Source organism: Pseudonaja textilis, chromosome 8 (assembly GCF_049901715.1).
Source record: "Pseudonaja textilis isolate UNSWEBS1 chromosome 8, rPseTex1.2, whole genome shotgun sequence".
Lineage (NCBI taxonomy): Eukaryota > Metazoa > Chordata > Lepidosauria > Squamata > Elapidae > Pseudonaja > Pseudonaja textilis.
In genome coordinates, this window is record NC_141997.1 from 46,676,092 (window position 1) to 46,696,808 (window position 20,717).

Sequence of the window (20,717 nt, forward strand, 5' to 3'; positions counted from 1 at the left end):
ACAAGGAACGGGAGCTCACTCAGTTACGCGGCGCTAGGGATACGAACGGCCGAACCGTCAACCTTTCTGATTGACAAGCTCAGCATCTTAGCCACCGAGCGTCCTCTGCCTTACCCCCTCCTCAAATTCCCTTTCCCAAATGGGTGCTGACTGGACCCTGGAATGTGTTTTATTCTTTCTTCATGTGGACTAGTGCCTTTTAAATAACAATTAATGAAGTTTCTTCATTAAGTTCAGGACAAATGTTTCATCCCAGTGACTTTGGTTTTAGTAAAGATATGCTTATAAAACTAGCTATTACTGAATACAAGCAATTTATCCTTTTTGTTCCATTATGCAAATGTCTTTTCAACAGTGAGCCTAATGTGTGGTTTATACTGAGGAGTATGTCTGCATGAAGTTCCTCAAGAAAGATTTGAATCTTTATAATTAGGAAGGGCAAATATATTAATTACAATAAAGGGATAATTTTCTAATCTCCTGCAATGCAAATTAGTTTATAATTTTTTAATCATTTACTTCAGAACTGGCAGAACAATGAAACCCTTGTTCGCTGGCAAAGGAGCCTTCGTTGCACATTATCTTAAAGCAAGAATTCATCGGTGGCAGAAGACTATAAATACATATGAATTAGTTCAGGACATGGACATGCTACAAAACCAGTCAATACAAAAAAAGTTTGAGTTTTTACACCTCAGACTCAATTCCAATCCGTTAGGGTTTTTTTGGGGGGGGGATTTTGAGTTGAATTTATCTTACTGTTTTCTAGATCAGCGGCCTTCAGCCTTTAGGGCATCATGGACCGGTTCCGTGGAGAGAGGTTTTATTATGGACCAGATGAAGCTGTTCTGACCCAAGCTCAGTAGAACCAAGAAACAGACTCCTTCTCCCCCACAAAACCCCTTCTTTATTTAATAACTGTGAATTCATGGCATTCACACACAGGAAAGTCCTGGCAATAATCCTTCCAAGGGTTAATTGCAAGAACAGAACTTATCAGTCCTTGGATAGTTGCCAGGCTGAGAGCTTCCAATCACAAAGCTGTACACTCAATACTTGGCAAGGAGTCTCTCTGAGGCACCAACCATGAAAAGCAAATCCTACGAAAGAAATACGAACTATTGTCTTCTGTAACCACCACTCCCCTTTTGCTTCTATTTATTCTCTAGGGAGGGCCCATGTGTATCTTTTTTCCTGAGTCAGCCCGTTTCTCAGTTCTTCTCCTCTCTTGACAGCTCTGTGCATACGTTCATCTGGAACAGGCACCAGCGGTTCTTCTTCCACACTTTTCTCCAACTCCAACACTTTTCTCCAATGCTTTTCTCCAACTCCGAAGGCAGCTGTTAAGACAAAAGGGGTGACTCAGGAGTAAGGCTTGGAGGTGATTGCCCCTCCCATAAGATATAAAGGAAGTGCAAAGGGACAGGAACCTTTGCAGGAAGCAATGTTTTTCGCTCTGTTCAGATTAAACCTTGAAATTCTGTGTGGACTTTGTACTTCATTTGGCTTTTTACAGTTAATTTGGCACTTTAGTTGTTGGCTCAATTCAAAGGAGATAAAGGTGGGTGCTTATCTCGAGGGACTGTTTGAGACTCATTACGGGCTGGGAATGAGCATAAGTCCCAGCTGTTTAATAAAAGAGAGTTGTTTGGGCTAAGCATGTGCTTAATTAAGGTCTTAGAAGCCTTGGTCAGAACAGACTGGTTTTATTGTTGTTGCAAGCCACCTAGAGTTGCTTAACATAGCAATCATATAAATCTTTTAAATTAATAAATAAGCACATTTGTAGTTGCATTTAGCTTTGGAGTTTTAACTATGAATTCTACGACTAACCACTTTTTCCCCTGAGCTTAATCTGACATTTTAGCCAATTTCAAGGCCTTTTTTTTTTTAAAGTTTATGTATTTTAAAGTAGGATCAAAGTTTGTTTGGGAGGGTTTTTTAAAATCAAGGAGCACATCTTCTGCTTGTTGATATGATTATATCATAACCAATGAAACAGTGTTACATTTTGGTGCAGGATTAAATATCCTGCACCAAATTCTTCGTTATTACTACTGGGTTCCTTCTTCTTCGTATTTTCTGTTCTTTCTGATAAACTTATTTCTGCTGAGGTTTCTGATAGATCATGTGCGCTTCTGAATGGTTTCTTTGGTGTCCAATCAAAGTTCTGTTACGACTCTTTGTTGACCAGCCAAATGATATATTTTCATTTGTTGCCAACAGGTTAATTATCCCTGCTCTGGATTACTTGACGCTTTCTTTCATATAAATAGTGATTTTCAAGTCTAATATGTTTTAGTGGAGGCTTAGCTTGTCAGCTAATATATTCACAACGTTTGAAAACATATATCCTTTGGAGGCCAAGTTGTCAACAATATCTTGGCCCAGTCTTCAAAAGATTTACCGAATTCTTATTTACAAACAAAATTAGATTTCAGTTGTAGTGGAGTATGTATGTAATACACGATCTAAAAAGAATAAATAAAGGTGTAATTTACTCTATTTGAGATTCACTGGCTTATAAACAGATGGGTAAACCCAGTCATACCACGCAGGTAATGGCATTCTGAAACACAAATATGCAAATCTTTATAATCATCCTGTTAGTGCTATGTATCTCATCACAAATAATTAAAAACACAGGGCCATGTGGATTTGGGTTGTAAAAACAGGGCACATATGAATGATTACACTATCCCTATTCTCCCAGCAATAGATTAAAACTATGCATTTTAAAAGCCATCTGCTTTGTATGTATGAGACACCTGTTACGAAATCGACAGAGAATAAGAGTGTAAAATCTGGGACACGTGTTCTCCTCAAAACATGATCAGATATTTAAATTACACAATTCAGTAGGATAAGGGGAATCTCGATAAATAGGCAAGTGGGGATTTCCCCACAAAGCTGATATTTGGTAGGTGACAGGTTTTGTAACGCTCACGGAACAAAACAATTTTTGTATCAGCCTGAGTAGTCAAGTCATGGATCAGGGATAGCAGATGTTCCTTTTTTCCTCACAGCATATACGAGATTGTTTAGCTTGTTCTGCTTGTTAAAAATGGGCTCCTCCAAATGACAATAGTGATAAGATTTGATTCAAGTCCAGAAATTTCCTGAGTTAGAACAATTAACCAGTGGAACGGCCTGCCTCCAGAAGTTGTGAATGCTCCAATGCTGTAAGTTTTTAAGAGATTGGATAAGCATTTGTCTGAAATGGTATCGGCTTTCCTGCCAATGCAGGGGGTTGAACTAGAAGACCTTCAATGTCCCTTCTGTTCTGACCTAGGCTTCCCAAAAGCATGAAGTCGACTCTCGTCCCAATAAACCCCCGTTTATTTAGTTTAAAGTTGAATTCCTCTCCAGCAAAGTCCTGGCCAATAGTCTTTGAAGAGATTTCTCAACTACAGGCTGGAGATCTGCCAGGCTGATATCTTCCAAATGCCACTCTGTAGCAAACAATAGTTGGCAAGGAGTCAGGAACAGATCTTCACCCTAATGAACTGAACTAATTGTCTCCTGCAAACACCATTCCCCTTTCCCTCTATTCCCATTCACCACCCACATGTGGCTTTACTCCTGAGTTGACCCTTGTTCCTTAGCTGTTCCCTTCTCCTGGCAGGTCTGCACATGTGCACACTGAGAATAGGCTCCAGCCGTTCTTCTGCCCCGCTGATCTTCGACTCTGAAGGCAGCTGATAACTGTCAGACGGCCCTGGCCCCATCTCTGCCTCTGATGCAGAGCACTCATCAGAGCTTTCCCCAGACTCTAGGACTGGCCCATGTTCCTCCCAACCTCCTCACTGTCCGAATCTTCTGCCAGCTCTGCTGGCCGCTGACGGGCCACAAGCACCTTCCAACTCCATTATTCTATTCTGTTCTTTCTTCTACTACCATATTTAGCACTGAACCTATATCAAAATGAGGTATTATTAAAAACAGATATTCTTTCAAAGTCTATTTTTGTGTAAATAACTTTATATACACACTATTTTTTCCTGGATCAAAAACAACTGGTAAGTATTCCTTAAGCCAGTTAATTTTATCACTTGCCCTTTTTGCATAAACTGTATAACATTTTGCATATCCAAATTTTCTATGACTACCTTTTCTTTTTATGAACATATTGAATCCTTTGCTTCAAGGTGGTGTCTGGGCAACTGAATGGAGTTGAGAGTTTACTGGCCGGATGCCCTTCCTGACACCTACATGGAGTTCACAGCAGATATTTTCTCTTTGCGTCCTGATAAGAGAAACCTCTGTTGCTGCCTAGGAACTTTCTACTTTTCGAATGAGAGAAGAGTGTCTTCATCTCTAGGCCAGCGTGCTACTTTTCTATGATTCTATATTTCTCTATAAGAAAAGCTGCAGTGCTTGAGATCTTTTTAACAGATGACTAACTGATATGATGTAACTGTACCTTTATTCCAGGTATGTAATTTACTGCCACAAATTGAGAGGGAGATAAGGTACAAATAGACCTGTTTGTGGAAGATTAATAGTCAAGATAGAAATGAAGGAAAATACAATATTGCTGATATCAGTTGCTCTATGACAATTGAAAAAGGATGCCTTGAATCTGAAAAATGAATATGTGAAACATTGTGATTCAATAGCCAAAGAATTTTGAGTGCAATGTAACACTTACACAATAGGAAAACGTGGATTAATGGATTGAAATTTACACTGAGCTATGACCTTTTACAAAATAATGCATTGTTGGTACCCAATGCCTGACAAATTGTCAAAGATATATAAAGCTGTTTCAGATGTGTGTTGGAAATTTTTATCATCTTGGATGGAATTGTAATAACACAAAGAAATATTGGGGCCAGATTCATGATTTAATGCAGAAGAGATGGCTATCATATAGACTTAAAAAAAAGGAAAGAAAAGAGATTGATATACCAGCTAATAGATGGAAAGGGGGATATACAACAGGAGATACAACAGAAAAAAGAAATTGCCCATAAGTATTTTGAAGAGTTATATAAAAAGGAAGAAGTTAACAAAGATAGAATAAGAAACTATTTAGATGAAGTGAAGGATAAAGCAATTGGGGAAGAAATGGAAAAATTATTAAACAAAGACATTACTTGGTTTGAATTGAAATCAGCAACAGAGAACCAGAAAAACAATAAATCCCCAGGACTAGATGGGATTCCAGGGGAGCTGTACAAGGCACTAGCAGAACAAATAGGACCTCTTATGGTGGAAGTTTTTAATGACGTCTTATTGGCAGTCAGAATGTCGGACTCATGGAGGGGGGCATTGATTTCACTGATCCCGAAGGAGGATTTGGATCCCCAATATATACATAATAATAGCCCAATTTCACTGTTAAATACTGATTACAAAATATTCACTTCTATTATAGCAAGTAGACTAAAAAGAATGTTAAATGAACATATATATGAAGATCAAAATGGATTTCTCCCGACCAGACAAATCAGGAACAACTTAAGAATAGTACTAGATGCCTTAGAATTTTATGAAGCCCACCCCGAAAAATAAATTGCACTTATGTTTTTAGATGCAGAGAAGGCCTTTGATAATTTAAATTGGCAATTTTTAATCCAAAAAAATTATAATATGAATTTAGGCACCAAATTTGAAAATATTATAACAAGCATTTATGATACACAACAGGCTAATATTATAATAAACGGGGAATATACCCGCCCAATAAAAATAGGAGTCAGACAGGGCTGCCCACTCTCACCCCTGCTCTTCATATTATCATTAGAAGCATTACTAATGCGAATTAGACAGAACCCAGACATAAAAGGATTAAAGGTTAAGAAAGAAGAATATAAGTTGCAAGTGTTTGCGGATGATATGATTTTTTTCATTGAGGAACCAGTAGAAAGAGGACAAAAATTGATGAATGAATTAGAACAATTTGGAGCAGTAGCAGGGCTTAAAATTAATAGGAAGAAAACAAAATTAATGACTAAAAATTTAACAGAAAAACAGAAAATAGAACTAGAAGAAGTTATGGGAATTCAAGTGATAAAGAAAGTTAAACATTTAGGAATATGGTTGACAGCACATTGTAAGACACTTAAGGAAAATAATTATGATAAATTGATGCAACAGGTAAAGAAGGATATAGAAACATGGGGCAAGCTGCAACTTTCATTATTAGGCAGGATTGCTGCTATTAAAATGAATATTATTTTTTTTGGTAACTCTTCCCCATTATCCCACATTTTCCTTTTCCTTTCTATCATTATCTTCATTGATGTTTTGTAATATGATATTAATAAAAATGTACACATGGCATATATTTATCATGTATACATTTATCTATCATTCTACATTTCGATTTGGTTGCCCTATGGAAGTATTTATTCTGGTTGTGTTTCCTTGTTGCTGTTGTTCTATTTTATTCAGTTCTGTTTACAGGCGTTTTCCTTTTTCTTCCTTTTTATTGTTGCGAGCCGCTTAGAGTAGCTGCACGGAGATAGGCGGCAAATAGATATACATACACACGTATACACATAGACATATAAATCTATATATCACACACACACACATATCTGCATCTATACACACGTATATATACACACACACATTATATACACACATATACATATATATCTACATCTATATACACACACACATATACAGACACGTCACATATTTGATAAAGCACATATGCAGACACAGATATACATATATCTATATTATATTATATACACACATATACATATCTACATCTATATACGTATACATGCACACACATATACACCTATACATACATATATACTATTATACACACACATATACATCATATATCTATATAGACACACATATACATATATATATATATATATTACACACACACACACACACACACACGACAGTTTGCATCCCGTTTGTGCATTTCGCAACCTGTCTCTCCCTTCCCTCGTCCTTCGGCTCACAGCGCCCCCAATTCCTTACCCCCCTCACCCGAGAAACCCCCTCCTTCCCAAAGGAGTTACTATGCCTTACTCCGGAGGAGTAAACTACTCCGAGGCGGAGACATCTCAGCTGCCCGAGTGACGTCATCCGCGGCTCCTCCACCTCGGCCCCCCACTCCCTCCCAAAACGACGGTTAAACCGAGCGGCGATTGGTCAACCCGTCTGGTCCAATCCGGACGCCGCCTTCCGAGCTGGCGGCCCCGCGATTGGCCAGGTCCGCGCCGGGAGGGGGCGTGGCCAGAGCGGCGGGAGAATTCGAGCCGGGCGAGGTTGTCCGGGGAAGGTCTCGGCCGTCGCCGCCGCTGCTGCTGCTATCATGGAGAGGGGTCCCCGCGGGAAGACCCAGCCGCCCCGCAGGCAGGCCGCGGAGGCGCTGGGCTGGGAGGGAAGCAGCAGCGGAGGAGGCGGCGGCAGCAGCAGCAAGAAAGCCAAGTTCGTAAGTATTCGGGGAGGTCGGGGGTGGGTCGCCAGGCGCATGCCCGGGGCAGCTTTTGGGAGCCCGAAGTGGGGGGGGGGGAGGTTGTAGGAGGAAATTTATTGGCTCCTGGGCGGGGGGTGGGGAGGAGAGGAAGAATGGGAAGGGGAATTGGGGCCCCTCTGAGTCATGTCATATATGTGGTTACATGCATAATTTTGCATGCATGCATGCATGCATACATGCATGTATGTCTATGCAGTGTATGTTAGAGATGGAGACCCTTTGGGAGCTGCTGGTAGTGCTTGCAAAGCAGTCTTTGGGAAGAGGAATTGTGAATTTCTCTGTGTGATGCGGCTATGCGCATAATTTTGCATTTGTTTGTTTATGTCTATGCATTGTATACACTTGGTTATTAGGGTCATAAAGGGGTGAGGGACTTCTTTGGTGAGGCATTACAAAGGGGTTGTCCGTGGTGGTGGTGGTGACATATTGTAATTATCTTTTATTGGAAAAGGAGTTAACTGATGCTTGGGAAGGCATGATAAACCATTTGGGGCCATAGTAGGGTTTGAGAAGGGGATCTTTGACTTCTTGGGAAAGGCCTGACTGGTTATGAAAGGGAAATTGATGGTTGTGTCTCCAATTTTCTCCCTAGAGCAGGGGTGTCAAGCTCCTGTTGTCACGGCGGCATCGCATGATATTTCACGACTTTTTTCCCCTCCGCTAAACCAGGCATGGGAGTTTGACAGCCCTCCCCTGGAATTTCAGGAGATTAGCATAATCAGTGGTACTTTGCTACTCATTGTTAATTGGTTCCAGGAGGAGTGATGAGTACAAAAAATGATGACTAACAAGCACATTTTTTCCATAAAGAATAATGTAATGAATCACAAGGCAGCCAACACTGACAAGTTCTAACTTGTGCGTTAAATACCAAACAAATGATGAATACTGGGACAAAATTTTTGCCTCAAAATGCATTGAGAAAAAAAAATGTTGATGAGTTTGACGATGAGCAGTTTGATTACCAATATATCACTGTATTTTGCTTTTCTATTTTCTTTCTTTGAGGTGTACATAGGACCCAGAAATATTCTTGGACAACAGCCTTACACTATACTGTGGCTCATTTGCAATTCAATTTTTAAAATTGGAAGAATCTCCAAAAAAATGCTTGGAGAGTCATGCAGAGGCCAAAGAAGGTCAATATATTTGATAAAGCAAACATTTCGGACACAATACTTTTATAAAATTTACTTATTTTACAAAAAAGTCTTAGCAAGATTGTAAAACACAATAAATATTTTCTCAGTGGATCTTATGATCAAAAAGCTGGCAAATCTTCTAAAGCTGTATCTTCTGTCAAACTATACCTGGAGTAAGCCATGACCTATGTTACGCAGCTATATCATGGATTGTCAAGTAGTCATGCATATACAGTAAATACCTGTTAGTTAATGCCCCCATGAAAAAGATAAAATCCGTGCATACACCAAGCCATATCTTACCTGCATAATATTTGAGAGAACTTGGACAATGGCATCTAAGTTGCAAGCCTGTCCATGCTTATCTGGAGATAGATCCTAGTACATTCTGTATTTCTGAGTAATATGCATAAAATTTTGGTATACGCAGATGGTGATAGCTATTGTATGAAGTGAAAAATTATTTACACTTCAGCCATGGAACGATCCTTTTTATCTATTGGAGGATACCATGTTTACTAAGTTCTATCTTGTTTAAAAGGTTTAATTAAAATACAGTAATTTTTTCTCCTTTTTGATGATAGGACGATAATTCTAAACAGGCCTCAAAATCAATTTGGTTTCTTGAGAATATGGATTTTTTCCTACTAAGACACATGGGAGTTTTAGAAATGGCTTACTAGCTCTAAGGGCTGTACTTTTGGTTCCAGGATTGAATTTCAGTTGAGTGCTGAAACATAAAAGCTATGCTTCTAAGAAATTTAAAAAGTCTGTCTCAAAACGAAAGAAACAATAAATGGCTGCTAATACTTTTACTTGCCGGTCTTACTTGGAGTTAACAAGTGATGAGGACAGAACGACATTTCACCCTCTGAATATAATTTGATTACTGTACAGATGGCTTGTCTGAAGAGATGTTTCTGAAATTCATAATCCCTTGCACTGATCATTTTAAGCTGCATGGTGTATTGTAGGAATAGGAAAACAGAACATAAATCTAATTAATAGTAGATGACATTATTCTGATGCTTCCCTTTTTATTATAAATAAAAAGGCAACTTTATTCTCACTGGCTCAAGGTTGACTCAGCCTTCCATACTTCCGAGGTCAGTAAAATGAGGACCCTGATTAGCAATAGCTCTTAGATTTATATACCACTTTACAGGGCTTTTCAGCCCACTCAATGCAGTTTTACAGAGTTAGCATCTTGCCCCCAACAATCTGGGTCCTCATTTTACCCACCTCGGAAGGATGGAAGGCTGAGTCAACCTTGAGCCTGGTGAGATTTGAACTGCCAAATTGCAGGTAGCTGGCAGTCAGCATAAATAACCTGCAGTACTGCACTCTAACCACTGTGCCACCATGCAGTGTTGGTAGTATTCTGACTCTGTAAACCGCTTAGAGAGGGCTGTAAATCCCTGTGAAGTTGTATATAAATCTATATAAATATAAATATAATATAATATAAATATAATATAAATAAGTAAATATAAAACTGCTAGTGCTATTGCGGTATTGTTTAAAAAAGAAAGGATTTGTGCAAAGGCCACGGTAGCTTAGCTTCTTTGTTACAACTTTTATCCAAGGCAGTTAAAAGTCTGTCTTTTTTCCTGTGTACAAGGAGTGCTACATTTTGAATTCTGCAGTTGAGGCAGATGGTGAAGAATTCAGTATTGCATTTATTCCTCCCAAAGGAGTTACATAAGTTGCTGTTTTTGTTACTTTTTCTTTGGTTCCAGGTGAAAGCTTTTGTCTTTACTTGCTTAAGATCACAGGGTGTATTTCTTCCTGCCGCAGTTTGTACTTGTTCCAATGCTTATTACTTTTGTTACATATTTTTGTTGTTCTGAGGGTTTTTATTGTCATTTCATCTGAGCTTTCACTGAAAAGCAGCCCCATCAAGTGGAAACATAAAAAACAACGTAAAATGCTGTATTTTATAGTTATTTTTAATACAATCAGTAGAGGCTTACTGCCTTGCAACCGACAGATGTAATGTCTCAAAGTAGTATTTATAGTTTTCATAATCTCTGCTAGATAACGTGCCTTCTGAAGCGAAGGAAATTCTGGAAGTAGTAGAAGGTTTGAGCATAGACTGGCCTAGCCTTCTGTCTTATAATTGGCACCAAAATTATCTGCTGAGTGGCAGGGAGCTGAGGCTCTGAGTTTATGCCTTTAGAAACATGTTTCTCCTTTAGGGAAAATATAATATTCTGCCTTTTTAATATTTCCTGGAATATTTCATTTTTCTAGGAGAGAGTTGGGTGCTAACTTTCTACAATCCAAACCAGGACAAAGCCATTAAGCCATAACAGGAATTGCCCAACACCCTTTCAGAACACAGCCCTCTTCATTGCATCATCACCCAGCAAGATTCAACCAAGCCTAGGACACAGACAGCCTAAAACAAAGGTCTTCAAACTTGGCAAGTTTAATACTCGTGGACTTCAACTCCCAGAATTCCTGAGCTAACATGACTGGAGGAGGAATTCTGGGAGTCCACAAATCTTAAAGCTGGCCTAAAAGGTTAGCTGGACCCCTGGGAGTATGACAACTAATAGGATACATTTCTTGCAAGGCCCAAGAGAGGGTATAAATATATCTCACTCTCCATGTGGTCAGCTACCCAGAATCTCACATACCTTGGTGGTTCTGCTTCACCATTAAACCATCCTTCAAAGCAGCCTCCATGTTTCCAATGTCTTTCTTCCCACTTAGAATTGAACCCAGATGGATATTTCTTCCAACACTCTGAATGGAGCAAGTCACATCTTCAGAGGAAGCTATCGCATTTAATAATCTTAAGCTAATGGACAAGCATAGATTTGCTGGGCTATTACTTAGCAAGGTGCAAAAAAACAAAACAAAAGTTGTTATATGTAAAGAGAAGGTCAGTTGGAAGTTGTACATTTTCATTTGTCCCATATGCCAGGGAGGAAATAAGATGTTTCATTTATGAAATGTATATAACTGTACTGTTATGGCTTGAAGCCTATCAGCAGCTCACTTAGCATATGGTGCTAAACCATCCTTTAAATCAAAGCAAATTCCAATTTAATTGTGTATGAAGTGACTACTGACTTTTTATTTATTTTTTATTTGGACTATACAAATATTGAGGTCACACAGATATAGTCGTATATATTTACATTTCACCTAAATTTGAAACATGTAGTAGCAGTTATCACTTTTATGTGAAAAGATTTCTTCGTGTTTACACTTTTCATCGCCTTAACAGATGGTTCATTTTATTTACAGCCCTTGCACCTCAAGATTTTGACAGATGATGTGGTAAGCTATTTTGTTTTCCTTGTTACATCGTAAATTTAAGGAAAATTTGTTTTGGAAAAAAAATCTGTTCTGTGTTTTGCTTCTTTGGATATAGCTGTCTGTCAGCATATAAAGAGAAACTCTATAGATCTTTCTAGCAGTTCCAGCTGTGTTCATCCAACATATTAAGCTGTTGCGTGGTTGTCCTGATTTTGTGTGTTGTGGAAACACAATCACCACCTTATCCTTTCTTCCCTCAGCACTGTTCAACTATTTACTAAGTCTATTACTGTTAATCTTCTCATCCCTCCTTCTCATCCCTCCCCTCCCACTTGTGACTGTATAACTGTAACTTTGTTGGTTGTATCCTTACGATTTATATTGACTATTTCCTAGTATGATTTGATTGCTTATTTGTATCCTATGACTATCATTAAGTGTTGTACCTTATGATTCTTGACTCTTGACAAATGTATCTTTTCTTTTCTGGACACTGAGAGCATTTGTACCAAGACGAATCACACTTGGCCTATTCTATTCTATTCTATTCTATTCTATTCTATTCTACTCTACTCTACTCTACTCTACTCTACTCTACTCTACTCTACTCTACTCTACTCTATTCTAAACCGTGACAAATTATGGCTTGCTTTTATATCCTATCCATGCAAAGTTCCTTGGGCCTAGAAATGGAATTACGATCTAAATGTAACATATACTTCCTTATGCCCTAATGCAGGGGTGTCAAATCTGATTTCTTCCAGGGTTGGATCATCATTGTAGTTCTCCATGTATGTGCGTGGGGGAGACAGGATGGATGTCTCTTGCAGCACCCTGCTAGATGAAAATGGGCTGCACGGGGGGCCTCGTGTGGCCTCCATGCAGCCCATTTTGGTCAGATTTAAGCACCTTGTGTGCCAAATTTAAGCACACCCTTGCGCTAATGCAACCCCACTCATTTTCTCATCCCTTCCCATAAAAAGGGTGCTTTAAAATCTCTGGGAGCAGCCCTTTTGCGGTATTCAGGAGATGTGTTTTGCCAGAGTTACTCATTTTTTAATTGGACATCCATCAAGATTAATGTTAGAATTTGGGAACGGTGTGGACCTAATAGCATTTGAAGAATATGCCATATCCTGATAGAAACATAACTTTGCTAAGTGGATCCATAGTTGTCTTGGTGCTCAACAGCTGTTTTCTCATGCGACAACAACTAGGATGCCAGAGGTGTTGGCCATGGGCTGATATTCTTCAGCATTTTTATGATTTGGTTGATGATATTGTAGTGGTCCCGTATGTGGGAATGGGCAGGAGGAAGAGCTGCAGACTTGACAATGGTCAACCAGCAGCAAAGTCCAGAAAAGCAATTGGGGGTGTGTGTCTCAAACATCTCCAAAAGGGACAGTCCCTGGTTTCTTGAACTAAGGGGTTGGTCCAAGTGATGTACTTTCATTCTTGCGTGGTTCTATTAATATAACCTCACAATAAAGTTGAAGGCAGTACTTCTAAGGGGTCCTGGGTGCTCTCTGAGTTTGGTTGTTTTCTTGCAGATGTTTCATTACCCAAACCAGGTAAACAATTAGTGCTGGTCTGATGATGAAATCACCTAGTTTGAGTAATGAAACATTTAGAAGGAAACAATCAAGCTCAGAGACCACCGAGGACCCCTCATTTTAACCCTGAGCTACAAATAGTCTTTATTCCTAATACTTCTGGGTGTGCTTCCCATCTGGCGTGCCTTGCAGAGCTGACAGATAAGGAAATGCTTAGTAGCAGTGGCACTTAGACTTATATACCGTTTCACAGTGCTTTTATAGCCCTCCCTCAGCAGTTTACAGAGTCACCATATTTGCCCCCAACAATCTGGATCCTCATTTTATCAACCTTGGGAAGACGGAAGGTCGAGTCAACCTTGAGTTGTTGAGAATCGAACGGCTGGCAGTCAGCACAGTTAGCTTGCAATACTGTATCCCCATCACGGCCCCTAGTAAATTTGCAGATGACAAAATGTCGCCTTGATAGATTAAAAGAGTTGGTGGAAAGTAATCAAAAAGTGTAGGTCCAGGAAGGAGGTTACCTGGCTTGGTGACAGTGACACATGAAGAGACTCTTGGATTTGTAATTAATCACAGATTGAGCAAAGGTCAGCGGTGAGTGACTTTATTGCGCAGGAAGCAAAAGCAACTGTAGGCTGCTGCATCCACGGAAGCATAATTTGAAAATCTCTGAAAGTTTGCCCATTTTCAGATAAAGGCAAGGAAAATGATCACAAAACTACTAAGGGGGAGTGAGAAAACCATTTAATTTTGACAAAAGATGACTGAGACTGGGCATGCTAACATTTTTCAAGTACCTGAAAAGTTGCGATACAGAAGGAGCCTCAATCTCTTCCCCTATCATCTTAGGAAGCAGAACAAAAAGTAATTACGATAAACTTACAGCAAAGCAGATCCCGACAGAATGTAGCTTACAGTTACGCATTCGGTAGTAGACCTGATTATGAAAAGATGAGCTCCTGTTTTGCAAGATGTGTTCAGGCAGGAGTTGGCTTGCAAGTACCCATATTAAATTGGATTCATGCCCTGAGATGAGAGTTGGGCTCCGTGCCTCTTCTGAGTCCAGAGGAAACGCAGCTTGCAAAATAGCCGTTGCCCAATGATAAAGGAAAGAAACGTTGATGCTGAAGAGTTTAATATACGATTGCAATTACTGTTATAATTTTAGGAAGGAGGGAAAAAATCTGGAAGCTGTTTTTTTTTTCTTTTGATTATAGAAAACAGTTTTCATGCAACTGTCTTTATTAACACCTGATTTGCAGAAATAGTAATTTAATCCAGGTTTTTCTTTAGTTAGAATTGATATATTAGATCCATCCATACCACCTTATTTGGTTTCATATAGTTTATGCCATTGGAATACTTGTTTCACAATATCTTCTCTATTCTTTTAATGATTCAAGCCTTCATTATATAATGTATGTATTTCTCTCTTCCTCTCTCCCATATCTATCTATCTATCTATCTATCTATCTATCTATCTATCTATCTATCTATCTATCTATCTCTACCTTTCATCTATCAATCATCTATCCATCCATCCACCTATCAATCTCTATCTTTCATGTATGTATGTATCTATCTATCTATCTATCTATCTATCTATCTATCTATCTATCTATCTATCTATCTATCTATCTATCTATCTATCTATCTATCTATCTATCTATCATCTATCAATCATCTATCTATTTATCTATCTATCATCTATCTATCTATCTATCTATCTATCTATCTATCTATCTATCTATCTATCTATCCTTAAATTGTCAACATTAGATATAAAATATAAGGGTGTCTGAAATAAATGAGAAGCATGGCAAGCAGTGTTGTGAAGGTGTGCAAGAACTGTATGTTGACAAAGTCCCAGTTGGCACCACATACTGGAAGAGGCATAAAGGGGTTTGTCTGTTTGTTTTTTGACACCAAAAAGAGGATGGCTGTACAACGGATATGGTTTTCCAGCGTGGAAAGTTTCTTCAAGTCTTGCTAGGAATCATAAGTGATCTGCAACTGACCCATTCCTTCTTTTTGGAGGTCTCAGAATCTCATTTTCTCCCTTCGTATTACTACCCTTCCCATTCCCATTTGTGCTTTCAGCAACTCTTAATTGTAAATGATTGGTTTCTAGTCCGGGGTGGCGGGTGGGATTAAACGGTGTCTGGCTTTACTGAATAATCAAGCTTTTGGGCTTGTTTTTAAAAGTTCTGGGTAATCAATTGCATTTCTTTAGATCAATTTTTTTGGGGGGAGAAACGAGGGTGGGTTTGTTTATTTTGTCTGTGTTTTGTTCGAGACGTGCTTATTCTTGGTTTTTGTTCAGTTTGATAAATTTTCCAGCATACGGATTCCAGGCAGCAAAAAGGACAGGCCGGCTCTCCCGCAGCTGAAGCAGTCACATTGCTCATCTAGTGAATGCGCTACGCCTGCAGAGATGGATGACTTCAGGCCTACTCATTTGTCAGATGGAGAGATCCTTGCCCTGTTTGAAAAAATGATGGTAAGCATCGCAGGCCACTTTCTGAACTCGATGTGTAATTCCTAACTTTTCCCAAAATGATTAAACAACACATAGATTTGAAGCCTGAAATATTTTTATTAGGAATGGTACCTGAAGGTTATAGTAAAGAAGAAAAACATACTTAATGATACACGTATCAACAGCAGGTAGAATTGTATTTGCTCAAAATTGAAAAAGTGATAAGATACCGATAGAAGGAAAAAGAATTGAAAAAAATATTTGAATGTGCAGAAATGAATAGATTGACATTAGAAATTAAAGAAAAAGAAGAATCTGAATATTACATAGTATGGGGTTTGTTTTATAAGTGGCTAGAAAATAAAATTAATTAAAAGAAATTAGACATAATTATAAAGCAATAAGAGAAACTAGTGTAATAGATATACTGGATGTTATGTATATGGGAATGGAATTATTATATGGTTATACTGTTAAGAAAAAATATTAATAATTGTTAAGCACATGAAATATGTACCTAATTGACACACGATTGAAATGGAATGGATTTATTGTATGTTAAAAATATAAAAAAAATCACAAAAGAAAATTCTTTTCCTGTGAAAAAGTTGCACTGATAAAAATAATTGTCTGCTCATCAGCTCGTTAAAGCAGGTGTCCCATTTTCAACCAAAACTGGTTAGACAAAGTTTTTGTAATCATGGTTAATCGAATGACTGCTTATAATCCATGTAAACTTCCAGATAATTTGTCAAACACACTAGCCAAGTATACTCAACCTTAGTGAGTCAAAAATCAAACTATATGATACGTTGTATGAACCTAGCAATATTTAGGAAGCAATCACACAGAGGTTTCAAAATGGTTTGATTTTAAAAATAAAGGTAAAGGTTTCCCTGTCCAGTCATGTCCAACTCTAGGGCTTGGTGCTCATTTCCGTTGCTTGGCCGAGGGAGCCAACGTTGTCCGAAGATGTTTCCATGATCCTGTGGCCAGGATGGCTATAAGCCAAAGGCTCACAGAATGCCATTATCTTCCCACCGGAGTGATACCTATTTATCTACTCGCATTTGCATTCTTTCAAACTGCTAGGTGGGCAGGAGCTGGAGCAAGGAACGGGGGCTCACCCATTGTGCGGAGCTCGGGTCTCGAACCCGGACTGTGATCTTTCCAGCTGACAAGCTCAGTATCTTTTAACTGCTGAGCCCATCGCTCAGAAATAAAGAAAACATCCTGGTTTTTTTTTTCTTCCTCAAAGAATTAGGCATTGGGAAATTCAGAAGCGAGTGGTTAATCACTCAAAAAAGAATAAGCTTACTTATTTACTAACCTAATTGGCAGAGAAGCTCTTGAATCTTCACACTTAGTGATACTGATTTCTCAACCAATTGGATAAAAAGACCAATGTTATCAAATAAGGAGTTTCTAAGGCGTTCGGTTCTCTTCCCTGTGAATTTCCCATACATGAGAGTAACAATTCAGCTTGCAGCTTCATTGCAGCCAGAGCCATCTTTGCAGTGTACATATTAATCCATCAGTAAGAGAGGAGGATGGCAGAGTTTGGTATTGTGATGGAGATCTTGATTGATTAGATAAGGAATAGAGCTGGAAAGGACCTTGGAGGTCTTCTAGTCCAGCCCCCTCCTCAAGCAGAGACCCTATACCATTTCAAGTTTCTTCTTAAATACCTCCGGTGATGAAGCAACCAAAACTTCTGTTGGCAAGTTGTTCCACTGGTTAATTGTCCTCACTGTTAAGAAGTTTCTCCTTAATTCCAGGTTGCTTCTTTCTTTGGTTAGCTTCCAACCATTTTTTTTCTTGTCCTGCCTTCTGGTGCTTTGGAGAATAATTTGATCCCCTCTTCTTTGTGGCAGCCCCTTAAATATTGTAACACTGCTGTCATCTCAGCCCTGATCCTTTTCTCTAGACTAGCCAAACCCAAACCCTGTAACCGTTCTTCATGTGTTTTAGTCTCCAGGCTTTTAATAATCTTAGTTGTTCTTTGCACTTTTTCCAAAGTCTCAACATCGTTTTGTAACATGGTGACCAAAACTGGATGCAGTATTCCAGGTGTGGCCTTACTAAGGCTTTTTAAAGTGGTACTAATACCTCGTGTGAGGGAAATACTAATCTCTCTTTCTTTTTAAAAGAAGATGGAAAATATCAAGATTTTTGCTGAAGTGTTGGTTTCTGCCATTATTTGCTGACTTGGAAAAAAAAAAACCGGAGAGCCTGTTTCCTATAGTGAGAATGGAAAGGCAGGATGTTACCTCCTAATCAGACTTGTTTAGAAAGTTGTTTTCCACTCTATGGATTGAGAAAATGAGGAGAAAATGGAAGGCTATTGGTTTTTATTTCAATAGGAGGCATTGAACACTCTGTCTCTCTCTCTCTCCCTCCCTCCCTCTCTCCCCTTCCCCCCGCCCCTTTTGTCATGGAATATCTGTTTTTTGGTGGCCAAAAGGCAAGATGGCACAAAGTTACTTGAACTAAAATGAAGGGAAGGTTTTTCTAGAATCCATAATATCTCCTCCTGCTACCCAATGGCACAGTGCCTGCAGAAAAGCTTCCCTTGTTTGTTTGTGTTTGTCTTTTGTTTTCTTTCCATGTCTAGCTCTTTGTTGACATTCGGTTGACCTTTGAGCGATAATAAAGATTATTGTTACGGCCTCTGACTTTTAAAGCAGATCTCATCCCGTTTCTCTCTGCTCCGAAAACAGTTTTGGATTAAATCTGCAATCTCACACAACTGTGTTTACTTTTTGTTTTTATTTTTTTAGGAAGATATGAATTTAAACGAGGATCGAAAAGCTCCGCTGAGAGAAAAAGACTTCAGTATCAAAAAGGAAATGGTGTTGCAGTATACTAGTGCTGCTTCGAGGCAGGTAGGTATGCGCGATGGGGAGACCACAGCGTACGCTAGTGAAAGAGACTGATAAAATTTAGAAGAAGAAGAAGAAAATAGAAACAAGATTTAATTCGTCTTAAGTTTTTTGCTTGATGTTGGGCAAGATGGAATTGAAAAGAAGACGGGGACATCAGAGCATGGGATGGTTAGAGAGAATCCTCGGTCTACGCAGTGAACAAGAATTTGGGCAAAGTCCAGGAGACGGTGGAGGATAGGGGGGCCTGGCATGTGGCATGCTATGATCCATGGGGTCGCGAAGACTCAGACACGACTTAGCGGCTGGATGACAAAAAACAACAACATTTGCTGAGTTTAATTAGGAGGTCCTGCAAATAAGTTAGGGTAAGTTCTGACGTGGCATATGTAATCTTTTTGAACCATTCGGTATTAATGGTGTTAATCACCCGGTGGTACCATTTTGGAACGTGCGTACATATTTGAGCATGCTTTCAAGGTTGTCCATAGGATGGGAAGGGATGAAATAGGAATTAGAATAGAATAGGAATAAGAATGGAAGGGAACGGAACAGACGAGAATGTATTGGGGTAAGGAATGGAATAGAATAGAATTAGATTAGAATAGGGTAGAATAGAATGTATTGGGATGAGGAATGGAATAGAATACAATAGAAAGTATTGAATAGAATAGAATAGAGGTAGAGTGTGAATAGAGTAGAGTAGAATAGAATAGAATTTAGAATAGAATAGAATAGAATAGAATAGGCCAAGTGTGATTAGATACACAAGGAATTTGTCTCGGGTACATAAGCTCTCAGTGTGCACGCAAAATAGCAAAATAATATCATAATAATGATACCAATAAGAGAAGACAGTAGGAAAAGATGAAAAGGATAACACAGCCGTACTACATAGGTAAATATCCATAGACATAAGAAAGAGCTCTGTTCAGCATAGTGATGGCACAAGGGGATAAAAAATGTCTCTAGTTGTTTTTGCATACAGTGCCCTATAGCGATGTCCTGAGGGAAAAGTTGAAATAAGTTTCACATTTCACACATATGCTTAATAGATCTATGTATTTAGCATGAAATTTTGGAACGAAGAAGGAATGTTTGTGGCTGGAATGTATGCTTTTTTTTTAAATGCACATGAACATTACATATATATTAGTTTCATAGCATGTGTGAATATCTCCTTTCAGGGAAGCCTCAAGAACAGAAAGCAGATTTTGCCTCAGGAATTCATATACGAATTAAAATCTGGAACCGTGGATGAAAAACTTGTCAGCTGCCTAGAATCTCTTCGGGTGTCGTTAACTAGCAATCCTGTCAGGTAACGCAACTCTTCAGCAAAACTTTGTAAATAAAATAAAAGCTGGCTTCATGAACGTTGTGTTTATACATTGCAGCTGTTGTCTATTCAGTGTTTTATGTAAGTTAAGTTATATAAGCTGTTTTATTTGTAAAAATAATTCATTACTGAGAATCATCACTTGTTTTAATATGGTTCTCATAGGTATTCTATTTTTTCATTTTCTGACCATTTCGAATTTACAAGGGACACAAATCACTTTTGGACGTGAAGCCGCATATACAGATTGTCCTTGACTTACGACCACAGTTCTGTTCCTAAGTGAGCTTTGTCCCATTTTGTGACCTTTCTTGCCACCGTTGTTAAGCGAATCCCTGCAGTTGTTACATGAATAACACGGTTGTTAAATGAATTTGGTTTTCCCGTTGGCTTTGATCACGTGACACACACTGAGACTGTCATAAATGTGAGTCAGTTGCCAAACATCTGAATTTTGATCATGCCACCACGGGGGTACTAAAACTGCTGTAAGTGTGAAGAAAGGTCATATTGTCACTTTTCTGAGCCATTGTAACTTTGAATGGTCACTAAATTAACTGTCGTAAGTCAGGGACTACCTTTCTAGAATTTAATTTTAT

At 38.8% G+C, this 20,717-nt stretch overlaps 1 protein-coding gene and 1 long non-coding RNA gene across 2 annotated transcripts in view; one reads left to right on the forward strand and one right to left on the reverse strand.

Annotated features, from left to right (window-relative positions):
* Positions 1-6,292: 6,292 nt before the first annotated feature.
* Positions 6,293-6,925, reverse strand: LOC148125189 (uncharacterized). Its single transcript, XR_015744520.1, has 2 exons — positions 6,866-6,925; positions 6,293-6,459 (listed from the first exon to the last, which is right to left on the reverse strand). It is a non-coding gene; the product is annotated as an uncharacterized LOC148125189 (long non-coding RNA).
* A 285-nt stretch (positions 6,926-7,210) lies between these two features.
* Positions 7,211-20,717, forward strand: part of DIAPH3 (diaphanous related formin 3) — a 106,002-nt gene continuing 92,495 nt past the window's right edge. Inside the window, exons 1-5 of the mRNA XM_087938039.1 lie at positions 7,211-7,408; positions 11,854-11,886; positions 15,745-15,921; positions 18,681-18,785; positions 19,970-20,100. Of these exons, the coding sequence (XP_087794165.1) occupies positions 7,289-7,408; positions 11,854-11,886; positions 15,745-15,921; positions 18,681-18,785; positions 19,970-20,100 (566 nt within the window). The 5' untranslated portion in view covers positions 7,211-7,288. The remainder of the gene's footprint in view (positions 7,409-11,853; positions 11,887-15,744; positions 15,922-18,680; positions 18,786-19,969; positions 20,101-20,717) is intronic.